Consider the following 12,832-nt stretch of genomic DNA (forward strand, 5'->3'; position numbering starts at 1 on the left):
AAAGAAAACAATTTGTTGAAATTAATCATTATAAAGAAAATGCAACAGTTAGATATAAGGAAAAATATGCTTCTCGTCTTTTAACTGTTCACTATGGTGTCCCCCAGGGGTCTATATTGGGCCCATTACTATTCCTATGCTATTTGAAAGGTCTACCTGGAGTTGTATGGGGCAATGATAATAAAGTTTGCCTTTATGCAGATGACACAAACATAATTGTAACTGCGGAAAGTGAAGAGCAAATAGAAATTTCCTCTCACATTGGCTTGTCGTTGGTAAAAGACTTTTTGGACAGTAAAAATCTCCTTTTGAATTCTAGTAAATCTAATTTTATTTCCTTCTCAACAAAGCAAGCTAAGAATAAATTACGGCCCACAGTATTTGTCGAAAATAAGATACTGGACCAAGTACAAGAAACTAAATTTCTAGGATTAGTTATAGATGAAAACTTAACGTGGGATGAGCATGTAAATCTTGTTATGCGCAAAACATCAAGTGGCCTTTATGCTCTAAGAAGAATGGCACTATCATGTAACATAGAAACATTAAAATCTATTTACTACGCCTTAATCCACTCCCACATTTCTTATGGTATTTGTATATACGGCACAACAACAAAACGAAATATGGACAGAATCTTAATCCAACAAAAACGGGCCTTAAAGATTATGCTCCATTTGAAACAATCCGACTCTGTTAAACATATATTTTCAGAATTGAAGATTTTTACAGTGTATAGCTTATATATTTTTGAGACAATAAAATTCATACTTTTAAATAATAAAACTACAATAGGGAAAAATGTACATACATATAATACTAGATCACATCGACAAGTTGAACAACATAGATTGTGCTTTTTCGAAAAGAAAACTTCTTTTAAAGGAAACAAATTTTTTGACTGTTTACCGCAAAATATTAAAAAAGAGAAAAATCTGAACAAATTTCTTAATAAAATCTGCATTTTACTCAACTGAAGAGCTACTTACTCTAAGAAACCATTGAAATACATTGTGCTTTTCCCCTTTTCGTTTTATTCAAAAGAAAATTGTTAATGACTACTCTAATAGAACAGGTATGAAAGTTGAAAGAAGGTGAAAACACTTAATTTTAATATTTTTATTTGTAGGCTCAATGTTTGTATGATTGTTTGTAAAACCTGTATTTAGAACTAATGTTGTTCTGCCCGCCCGAAGAAGGGGAAAACCCCTAAACTAATCTGCACAAACTTCTTGTTTTCTGTTTTGTCTCATTTGTTTTTATTGTTCATTGACATTGTAAATGTTTAAATTAAAACCAATTACTCTGTTGACACTATTTCTTGTACGATATGTACATTTTTATGAAATAAAGATGTTTGATTGATTGATTGATATTGAATGAATTTAACGGACCGATGTAAAACCTTGTCTCGACTATTATCGCCAGTGCTGCCAACCAAATAAGTGTAATAGTTCTACAAAGTAGCCAAAGAAGTTTGAAAGAATTTTGATGAAAACGGCTAAAAAAAGATTGGTAAAACGTTTTTTATATAATTCTACATAGCACCACTAGGCATAAAACATGCAATAAATGAGGACAACAGTACTGTCCATAGATATTTCCATTAGCAGTTCCAAAAATAGCTGTATGATGGCAGCACAAAGCAGAGACCAATGATAAAGCAGTTGATGGTGATTGGACATTATTACCTGGCTCTCCACCGTGGTGAATCATGGCAGTTACCCAGGAGAGGGTTAAATGTATTTCCGTAAAAAGTTACAAATATTTTGTGTATACTGAGTTGCTTCCTATTCAAACTTAAGTATTATTCCATAACTTAATAAAAATCACAACTGATTTCTGTATAGAAGTTTTATGTAATAAAAATCTGTAATTTCAGATCAAATGTTTGTGTTTTTTCCTGACGAACCAAAGATTGGTATAAAGACCATTAAAACCTACTGCCAGCGTATGCAGGAAGAAAACATCCACAGGGCCATAATTGTGGTGCAAGCAGGCATGACTCCTTCAGCCAAACAGGTGTGTAAAACATGTGAATTTACATTTTATTTCTTTACATTTAATTAGAGTGGTTTTAACCCTTGAAGTGGCTCATGTTGCATTTATGTAGAATTAGACTAAATATTAACCAAATGCGATGAAATTGATATGGTTGCAAAGAGATAAATCAAACTCCTTACAAATATTGGTGTTTGTTAGATTTACTTTTATTATTAGTACTAATTAAAATTATTGTAAAGGGCATGATTGTATTTATTGCTAATGGTTTGTTGTACGGATTGTTTTCAATTAATATAATGATAACTAACATCAAAGTCTTCCAGTCCAACGACATTAAAACATTACTTACACAATTATCTTTTTAAAATATTTCAGCCTCCCTGAGGTGAGCCATATTCAATTAACATATGTGAAACCGGAAGACTAGTGTTAGTTATGACACCAGCCATGTAGGCTAAGAACTAAGAATTGAATTATAGTTTATTTAAGTCAGTGATGTTTTATAATCACTATAACAAAGAATAATATCTAACTTCTTAAATTTGAGTGAACGCACAATAATATTTGAAAATAAAATATTTTTTAAGTATATGAGAATTACTCTGAAAGTTTTGAGATACTGGCAAAAAGTGTATACTGCAATAATCTTATCATTCTTATCTTATTGTCCTGCACCAGTCAATAATTGAGAACAACTAGGGTTCATCAGTGTATTTGTGCTTGTTCGGAAAGATCAAGATTACTCAAGTTATCAAGAGAACATTTTCGGGCTACGATTTTAAGATAGGTTTGTTCAAGAGAAGTGGGCCAAACGTCTCCAAGTTTGGCTTTGGTTCTGAAGCCCTCTCCCATGCCACTATATTTAGATGGTTTTCGGATTTTCAAAGGTGCTGTAATTTGCTGAAGATAACGAACGTTAAGGATGATTGCATTCCATCATCACTCAAAAAAATATTGATTGGGTGGACATAATAATCTTTGAAGAGGTCCTTATTTATTTATTGAAACTTCTCTAGGGATTGCATCACCAGCATGTGATCTTGCATGATTTTTTAAAAGGCAGGACAGATGTTTCTCAATGAGTCAAGGATAACTGAGAAAAATATTTGTCTAACAGTTGTCTTTCTCGATTATTAAGAAAATCACACTGTGGGGTGCTTTAATAAAAATGTAGTCAGGCGTCTTAATATCAGCCAAACAACTGATTTTTCTTCAGTCGGTAGAATATATTTTTGAACTATCCCCTATATTGACCTTCTTTATCAACTCTTCTATCAATCATGGCGTTTTTCCCAACTGATTTGAAAATTAATAAAGCTATACTTATCTTAAATATAAAATAGGAATTTAAACTTTGATAGCTTCAAGCAAATATCTCAAAGAAAATTGTACATGACCGCATAAATCACTTTCTTGAAAACAATAATATACAAGGTGTATTAGATATCACCAGACCCATACTTAGACCGGTTTATTAACCAGAAAAATCATTCCTGAGTCAGTAAATCAGAATGGTGATAAATGTGTGTTTATGTCAATCCTTTATGTGCGGGGATTATCAAATAAATTAGAAGAGTAGATAGAAAGTATAACATTAGAACCGCTTTTAAAACACACAATACTCTTAGACAAAGTCTCATAAAAATAAAACCAACAAATGGCACACAGGATTCCAAAAACTGTGTTTACAGTAAAAAAATAGACAGTACAAAAAGACCATTAAACATAAGGAATAGAGAATACAAAATAAACAAGAGGAAGGGGCTAACAGAAAAGTAAAAAATTACACATCATTGTTGCTCCAAAAGCCATCATATGAATTGGGATGAAGCCAATATAATACTTTTTTTTTTTTTTTTCTTGGGGCGGCCTACTGCCATGCACTTAAGCCTCAAGGGCTTTTTGCGCACCCCGGAAACACCATGAGGCCTACCAGTCTACAACTTTAGCAGTTCAAGAAACCGCCGAAAACAACCTATCAAGTCCTCCTGGGAAAATTCACCACCCCTGTCCAAGCTACCAAAGATGGCATACCGCTCTCTTGCTATTGCAGGGCAATCAAAGAGCAGGTGCTCAGCAGTCTCCTCCTGCTCATTACACCTTCCACAGAGCGGATCCTCCTGAAGGATGCCAACTCTGTGTAGATGCTTCCTCAGGTGACCATGCCCCGTAATGAGACCAATGGCCTTAGAAGACATTGATCTGTTTAATGAGAGAAGGTCCAAAGCCACCTTGGAGGAAGGTGACTGTAATACCATTCTACTCACTCTCAAACCCGGATGCAACCTCCACCTTCTCCCATGCTCCACGCGAATCCATTTCGAGACAACCCTAGAGGATTCACACCTTGGAACACCGCAGAACGGTTGAGGGCCCGTCATAATTGTTGCTGAGCCCTGGTTGGCTGCGACCTCCGCTTGAAAGACTGTTGGATACGGACCCATAAGAACCACCAGCTCCCTACATGGTCTCACTCCCAGAATTCCAGCGCCTGTGCCGCTTTTTGTTTTGGAGCCGTCTGTGTACCATTCGAGCTCCGCTGGTGGGAGAGGTTTCTTCCCCTCTGACCAATCATCCCTTGAGGGTAAAATAATCCTAAAAGGTTTGCCAAAGAAAAACTTTTGTGGCATCTGATCAGAGATCATGTGCAAAACATCCTCCTGTATCAAAGTGCTAATTCTGCAGTGCCCACCGCTGCAGCCCAACCAGAGTCCCATCTGCTGAAGACAGTAGGCACTCCTCCTGGCCATAGCTCGAATGACAATGTCCAGGGGGGGCGAGATTAAGACAACAGTCCAGAGCCGCGCCTGGCCCTGGCGCACTAGGAAAAGCCCCAGTGATTTCGAGGCAGGCCATCCTTTGGATACCCGCCAGACGTGCTACCACCGTCTTGGCTTCCGTTTTTGGCCACCATACGACAGCTCCGTACATTAGTGCAGGTCTGACCACGGAAACATAAAGCCAGTACAAGAGCCTTGGCTTCAGTCCCCAGGGCCCACCTATCACACGTCTGCATTGCATTAGAGACCACTTACCCCTGGCAATGACCCTTTCTAGATGAGGTCCCCAGTTTAGAACCCTATCTAGGACAGCCCCTCGTAGCCTACGCGCTAACACTTGCTCCCATGAGGGTTGTAACAACAACCCTGTCCGTCAGCAAGGCCCCTATCCAGTCACACACCTGACCATCAACGCCACGCCACGTCTTGAGACCGCATTGATAATCGCCTGAGTGGCTGTATTTTCAAAGGCACCTTCAATGGCTAAAAAGACTCCTATGGCTACTCTTTTGCCGCCAGCGTCTTCTCAATCTTGCATACCAATTGATGCAGGGCCGAGTCGCATGACTTTCCTGGAGTGTAGGCATGCTGGTTAGGATGCAAAGGTCGCTCCAGAAGAGCTCCTTCCCAAACAAACCTGGCAACCATTTTCTCCATGGTTTTGAGAAGGAAGGAGGACAGGCATATCGGCCTGAAAGACTTCGGCCGATCCATGCCCGCCCTCCCCTGCTTCGGTATGAACACCACTATGGACAGTCTCCGATAGTGGGATGTACCTGAGAGCCACGGAGGCTCTGAACAGTCTGCACAGCTGGGGAAGGAGAATGTCCAATCCCCGCTGCAAGCAAACCGGTCTCACCCCGTCGCCCCCAGGACCCTTGTAAGGACTGAATGAGTTAATAGCCCACTCAATCCTACTGAAGGTAACAATACAGTGCGCCAGACTCCTGCAAATGGGTGGCGCGACCCGCATGTCTCCCCCCACTTTCGGGTGGTTGTTCACCCTCATGAACAATACAGTCCGGGAAGTGTGTTCCCATCATAACTTTCAGAACTCCTTCCGGCTCAGTAATGTAAACACCTTGATCGTCCTTGAGACTACCAAGCGGCGAGATGGGATTCTTTGCCAATATCTTTTGCAGCCTTGCACAGCCCTGCACACTGTCAATATCGGTGCAGAGCTTCTTCCAGGCTAACCTCTTAGCCCTACGAACCTTGTGGTTGTACAGTGCAAGAGCCTCATGGTAGGTGTCCCAAGTGCCCCAAGTTTTGGCTCTCCTGAATAGAGCCCTGACCCTCTTCCTCAAAGAGGCCAGTTCAGATCTCCACCAGGCTACCTTTGATCTATTTTTGTTGATAACCGGGCAGCTGAGATCGAAGGAGCCGACAATCGCAGAAGTTAGACCGTCAGCAGATTCGTCAAGCTGCGCCGCGCTGTGAATCCGTTTCCCATTAGTGGAATCAGAATCCAGCCGTGCCCTGAGGTTTTCCTTGTATGATACCCAGTTTGTGTTCCTCGGATTCCTATACTGAACTTTTTCCAGCATCTGTTCACCGATCTTAAAACAGATGTGATCATGATCAGAGAGGGAAGGCTCGTCAGACACATGCCAGCCATGCATCCGACCAGCCATACCCTCCGACATCATGGTCACATCTAGCACCTCCCTTCTTGTCCTCGTGCGAAACGTGGGCACATTTCCCACATTTGCAATCATTAGAATACGGGACATTATATATTCTAGAAGTAACTTACCTCTGTTATTGGTATTGGTGCTGCCCCAAGCCTCGTTGTGCGAGTTGGCGTCGCATCCCACCACCAGTTCCGCTCCACTCCTCCCAACATGGTCCACCAAGGCAGCCAGTTCCGTGGAGGGCGTGGACTCCGCATCATCATACGGTAGATATGATGATGCAACTAGCAGGGCTCGTCCAGTACCAGCCACCATCAGCCTGACTGTGGCGAGATCCCTGCAACAAAATTCCAGAACAGGAATGCTGTCCACCTTGTTGCTTACAACAATACATGTCCTGGCATTTTCAACCTGGACACTTACAATTTTCACCCCTGTCATTGAAAGCCCTGATATTTTTCCCTTGCTGATCCAAGGTTCCTGTATCAGAGCCACATGAAAATCTTCCGACAGGAAGCGTCTGCAGAATACAGCCGAGGCAGCCTTATTGTGCTGCTGATCTGAAGAACCTTGATCCCCATGATCAGCCGCCCCACCCCGCGCCCTCAGCTGGACCTGCTCCACACCAATGAACACCCTCCAGCCCCTCCCCTTAAGAGTGGCTGAAGATTGTTCATCTATTAAAATTACGAGTGTTCTGGAATTTCCTGTGTGGACATCTCCAACAATCCTCCAGTCCGACACAGAGATCCCAGCATTCTGTTTATTTATGGCCTTGAGAATGGTCACAGAGTCCTTCTCAGCCATGGGACCATCAACCCTTAGGAAGTCCTTGGTAGATCTTATGAGGTCTTTGTAGTCCCCACAGATCACCCCTATTCCCCCAGGGCCACCGATCCCCAGCCCCGGAGCCAGACCCCGCAGCCCATCCCTGGTTTCTTCACTGCCACACAGCATGACGAGAGCCCCCCTTTCCGGGAAACACATCATGAACTGCAGGCACACACCCTCTGCTGAGAATACCTCGTCGAGAATGCGCCCCCGAAGCTCCATAGCCTCCTCCTCTGAGAGGCGCCTCTCAGGAAAGTTCGCAGGGACCAAGACTAGCTTATGTCCCATCAGAACCTGCCTGAATGTTTCTCCCAATCCCTCCTCCGTTGAGGGATTGGTACTCCTCGCACGCTCTGCTTGCTCAGGAGGTGCGGTCGGGCGCCTCTTCGGCAGGGGTTTTTCCGCCGAAGAACCGCCCGAGCGCCCTGTCTTCCCACTAGGAGTAGAGACCGCACCTGCAGTTGCCTCCGGTGCTGCCTCCCTCTGTTTCTTCATCTTCCTTCTTTCGTTGGCCGACATCTTGCCCATTTGCCTCCTCCATTGACTGTCCGGAAGCCAGGTGCCGTCGGCCTTCTTCTGCTCCATCGCCCAACGCTTGTGCAGTTTAAAGGGGAGCTTAAGGTTGTAGTCCATTACACATGCTCCAGTGTCTGTGTCCATGGACTCAACCCTTCCGCTAGCATCATCGAGTACTACATCGTCGTCGATGGTGGTAGCGCTAGAGGAACAGGCAGATACATCCAAGGCCTGGGTGCCGGATGCACTGCCCATTGCAGTTCTTCCAGATCTAAATCTGTTGGTGTTTTTTGTTTGTTATTGAAAGAATCCATAAAAGGTCCCACGAGTACCGAGGAAATAACGGTCCACCCAGCCAGAGCCCCACATGACCAGGTAAGGCTATTTACGCTTGGGAGGGCGCCCAACCCCCAAGGGCTCCGTTTACGACGCACAACCCCTGCGCCATGCATCCCTTAGGCACGGGTCGCCTCACACCGTGGGATTGGGGTGCGTTAGGAAATACGTTATATAATATAACTAGCTGTTTCCCGCGGCTTCGCACGCGTCTCTTAAGCTTTGCCCGTATATTTCTTTGCCTTCAAATAGTGTTTGGATATTTTAATATACGTAACTACTGTGTTGTAATTGCAGTTTATAATGTGCAGGCGCTTTGATAACTTTTATATCTTGCAGTACAGCCTGGTGGTTAGTTACATCAATGGGCATTGCGTATAAACCTTCTACATAGAAAAATACAAATTTTCATAGTGATCGGTCCAATAGTTTCTGAGTCTATAAAGGACAAACACACAAACATTCATTTTTATATATTATGATTGCAGAAACAGTTTAAACAAAATTTGTCGTTTCTCTTAAGCTTACTCTATGCTTTAAAACTATAAGTGTAAAGAAATTTATATATAAATATATTTTTTGTCGCATTATATATGTTTACAAAGAATAGAATAGAATATTCTTTATTGCACATATTCTTGGAGAACAGGGCAAAAGTCATGTTTATGTTACAATTGGTGTATGAGTTAGTGTTTGTCAAAAATTGTGTGTTCTACATTGTACAAATTCTTGGATTGTGTAAATTGGTCGCTCCAGTAGCCAGTTTCTCAAGGAGGCTTTGAAGTTTTTTTCTGGCAGTCTTCTTAGGGATTCAGGTAGAATGTTGAAGAACATTGCTCCTCGATAAGAAGGTTTCCTCTCAAATAAGCTGAGATGATGTTGATTTAGGAGAAAGTTGCTCCTGTGTCTGGTGTTATAGGAGTGTCCGTCTCCAGTCCTTGCTTGTCCTGATTTGATTGTATAGAGGATTGTCTCTTGGATGTAGAGTCCTACTACAGTCAGAATTCTCAGTTCTTTGAAGGCTGTTCGGCATGTGTCAAGTGGTCCTAGTCCTTTTAGAGCTCTAATTGTCCTTTTTTGTAGAACCAGTACCCTTTGGAGATTTGAGATTGTCGTGCCTCCCCAGGCTATCAGGCCGTATCTCAAGTGAGATTCAAACAACGAGTAGTATGCTGTCATAGCTACATCAGTGTTGCTGATTTGTGCAATTCTCCTTATTGCGTAAAGACTGCTATTTAGTTTTTGACAGAGCTGGTTGATGTGTGGTTCCCAAGATAAATTTCGGTCCAAGGTGAGTCCTAAATATTTTCCGAATTCTATTGTAGTTACTTCTGGGAGACCATGATAGTTATTTTGAGTAGCTGTAAAAATTAGTTGTTGGGTTTTTGATTCATTTAAAACCAAATCATTTAGGTTGCAATATTGTTTAGCCATATTAAAAGCTACAAAGGAGTCAATGTCTAGTTGATCTTTGTTTTTGTTTGCTACAATAAGGGCTGTATCATCGGCGTACATTACCATTTCACACTGGTTTTGAAGGTATTCTGGAAAGTCGCTAGTCAGAAGGATATACAAGACGGGTCCAAGAACAGAGCCTTGCGGCACTCCTCTGCTTACTGATAGTGGTTCAGATTTTACTTTTTTGACCGTGTTGTGTGTAGTGTAAGTAATTTCCACAATCTGTGTCCTATTGCTGAGGTAGCTTTTGAACCAGTCTATTTCTTTGTCAATGATTCCCAGAGTTTGCAGTTTTTTTGTAATGAGCTTGTGGTCTAGACAATCGAAGGCCTTGGTAAAGTCCAAAAGTATACTTGTGGCTATATATCCTGCTTCCAATTTATCAATGATGGTTTCAATTAGTTGGACCAGTGCTGTTGCTGTAGATCTGTCTTTTACAAAACCATGTTGTCTCGGAGTAAGAAGGTGGTGCTGTTTGAGATGGTCCAGTAGTCTAGTTAGCACTACTCGCTCCAGGATTTTGGAAAAAGTGGAGATAAGTGAGATTGGCCGATAACTGGTGGCTTCGTCAGTTGCTCCAGTCTTATATTTTGGATAAATTTTTGCGAGTTTCAACCCGCTGGGAAAAGTCCCTTGTAAAAGTGATTTGTTTATAATAGTTGTTAGTGGAGTGATAATTTCATGTTTGCATTGTTTGACCAATTTAGAAGATATTTCATCGTCTCCTGTTGATGTTTTTGATTTTAAGGTGTCTATGATGTTTCCGACTTCTATTTCATTTGTCTCCTGGAAAATTAGTCTTGGTATTTGGGGTATGTAATTTGGTTCTATTGTGTGTGTTGTTCGTTGTTCATTTCCTTTGGTATCAAGTGTTCTGTCAGCAATTGTAGCAAAGAAGCTATTTAAGTAATTGGCAATGTCTATTGGAGAGTCTGATGCGTAGTCCTGTATGTTTAAGCATTCAAATTGAGTTTTTTCTAATCTCTCTTTTCTTTCATTATTAATCACTTTCCACATGGCTTTTGATTTGTTGTCAGATCTTTCAATGTAGGAGGAGTTAAGCTGTTTTCTTAGGGTTTTTAGTTTTAAGTCGTAGGATTTTTTCCTTTGGGCTGTTTCTTTTTTGTCGTCAGGATGGCCCGTAATGTGTTCTCGATTTAGTGCCTCTAAGTATGCGTTTTTTAGCGCCTGGCTTTCATCATCCCATATATTCTTGGTGGGATTTCTTTTATGTTTTACTATTTTGAGAGGGCAGGCTATGTTCATTGCAGATTGGAGGATCCCATGAAACGCTTTATAAGCAGCATCCACATTGTCTGTGAGCATAACTTGTGACCAGTCCTGTGTTTGTAGATTATACCTCAGTTCTTCTACGGTTCTTGTGTTAAATTGTCTTCTGTATGATTGTGTCTGCGTGGGGCTTGTCATGTTTGTAGAGATAAAGCATAACTGGGCAGTGTGATCTGAGAGGCCTGTTTTTAGCACTCTGGTTGATATTTCAGTTTCGTTAATGTTGGTGCATATGAAATCTATAGAAGTCTTGCTGTGACTGGTTATTCTTGTAGGGGGTAGGTGAAGTCTGCTCAGTCCATAGCCGTGAATCATATCGTCCAAGTTTCTTCTGTCGTTGCTTGCCACCAGGTTGTCTACATTGACATCCCCTATTACGAGTACCGGGTTTTTAAAAGATGTTATTTTGTCCAATTCAGATGATAAAATATCTAATGCTTCTTCCAAGTTGCTACTAGGTGGCCTGTATAAACCTAAAAGGTGCAAGAATCCTTGTTTCATCTCAATTTTTAGAAGGATGGTTTCACATATAAGTTCTGATGTGGTTCCTGATAAGGATATTACTGTAATTTTATTTTTAAGGTTTAAGTTTGCAAAGACAGCCACTCCACCTTTTCTGTGTTGTTGTCTATTAAAGCTGCCTATAAGTCTGTAGCCAAGGATTCTAGTGCTCTCCAGCTTTTCGTTGTTTAAGCCATGCTCAGTAAGTATTAGTAAGTCTGGTTTGTTGTTGTGGAGAAAATGAGCAAGTCTGTCGGTTTTGTTCTGAAGGCCGTCAATATTTTGGTGTGCAATCATAAGTTTCTGGTGCTTATTTCTAGGTTTGGAAGAATTTATATTTTGGGGATTTTGATTTATTTTTGGTTCTTGTGCTGTTGCTAATTTCGGCTCAGCTATGTCCTTGTGGACTTGATTTTGGTTTTGTCTAAAAAAGTGTCAAGTTGGTGGGTCGCATCCTGTGAAGAGGTTTGAGTCTGAGATCCTGGTTGTGTAGGAGACTGGTTAGGCATATATGAGGTGGCAGTTTCACATAATGCAGAGGGTTTGCCGTATTTTTTTACCTTGTCTTTATAAATGTTAATATTGTCCTTGTACTCATCAATGTGACGGTTGAAGAACTCCTCGATACTTTCTCCTTCTTTTCTGATTTTTGCTAAAGCTGGTGGTGATCTTGAGATCTTATGGGAAGATGTGGAAGCTGAAGTTATTTTAAGGCCAGGCATTGGTGATGTTGGTGTCGTCAGAGGACTCGTTTCAGAGGCTTGTCGCCCTGGTTGTTTTCTTGAGTCCTGTCCTTGGGGTGTTGCAGCCTCCTTGCATTTGGCAACTTGCAATGCTACACTGAACTGAGTCTTCTTTTTGTTTTTGGAGATTTTTTTTGATACATTAAATTTAGAGCAGTTATTTTTCTGACTTAGATGTGATGTCATTTTGTGGGGATTTGGGGTTTGAGAGCAAGTTTTCCCAACTTGTTCTTTTAATTTTTGTATTTCACACTCAGTTTCATATTGCCTTCTTTTAAGGGCAGTCAATTCAGTAATTGTTATCAATGGTAAGAGAGTCTCTCCTGTATGTGAGCTTGTTTGAATACCAACGTCCCGATTGGTAGCTTGAGGGATTACTGATTTTATTGACTCCGATTTGGAAGTGAGTTCTTTTATAGTTTTTTCTAAGTTAAAAATTGTTTTCTCTAGATTGTCAATAAGTTTGCGTTGGTTGTTGTCTTGTTCTTCAAAAAATTCTTGGAGCTTTGTTTGGTTATTTCTCTCCTTGTCTAGCTGGCTCTGTAACTTTGCCAGTTCTTGGTGTAAATTCTCGACTTTGCTTCTGTATTTTTCTTCAGTTAGCTCCATTTTCTCTGTCTTTTCTGAAGTATCTGCCAGCTCCGCCTCGAGTCTCATGCATTTTTCAAGCAGCTTATTGTTTTCTGCTTTTAGCTTTGTATTCTCCTGTAGAAGGACACTGCCTGCCTCAGCTGCAAGA

General features: G+C 41.2%; 1 protein-coding gene across 3 annotated transcripts in view; it reads left to right on the forward strand.

The window, feature by feature from the left end:
* LOC124354652 (DNA-directed RNA polymerases I, II, and III subunit RPABC1) overlaps window positions 1–12,832 on the forward strand; it is a 52,372-nt gene that overhangs the window by 11,210 nt on the left and 28,330 nt on the right. For all 3 annotated transcript variants that reach the window (XM_046805278.1, XM_046805276.1, XM_046805277.1), the window contains exon 4: window positions 1,883–2,022. In XM_046805278.1, the coding sequence (XP_046661234.1) occupies window positions 1,883–2,022 (140 nt within the window). The remainder of the gene's footprint in view (window positions 1–1,882; window positions 2,023–12,832) is intronic.

The sequence above is a fragment of the Homalodisca vitripennis genome, chromosome 2 (assembly GCF_021130785.1).
Source record: "Homalodisca vitripennis isolate AUS2020 chromosome 2, UT_GWSS_2.1, whole genome shotgun sequence".
Classification (NCBI taxonomy): domain Eukaryota; kingdom Metazoa; phylum Arthropoda; class Insecta; order Hemiptera; family Cicadellidae; genus Homalodisca; species Homalodisca vitripennis.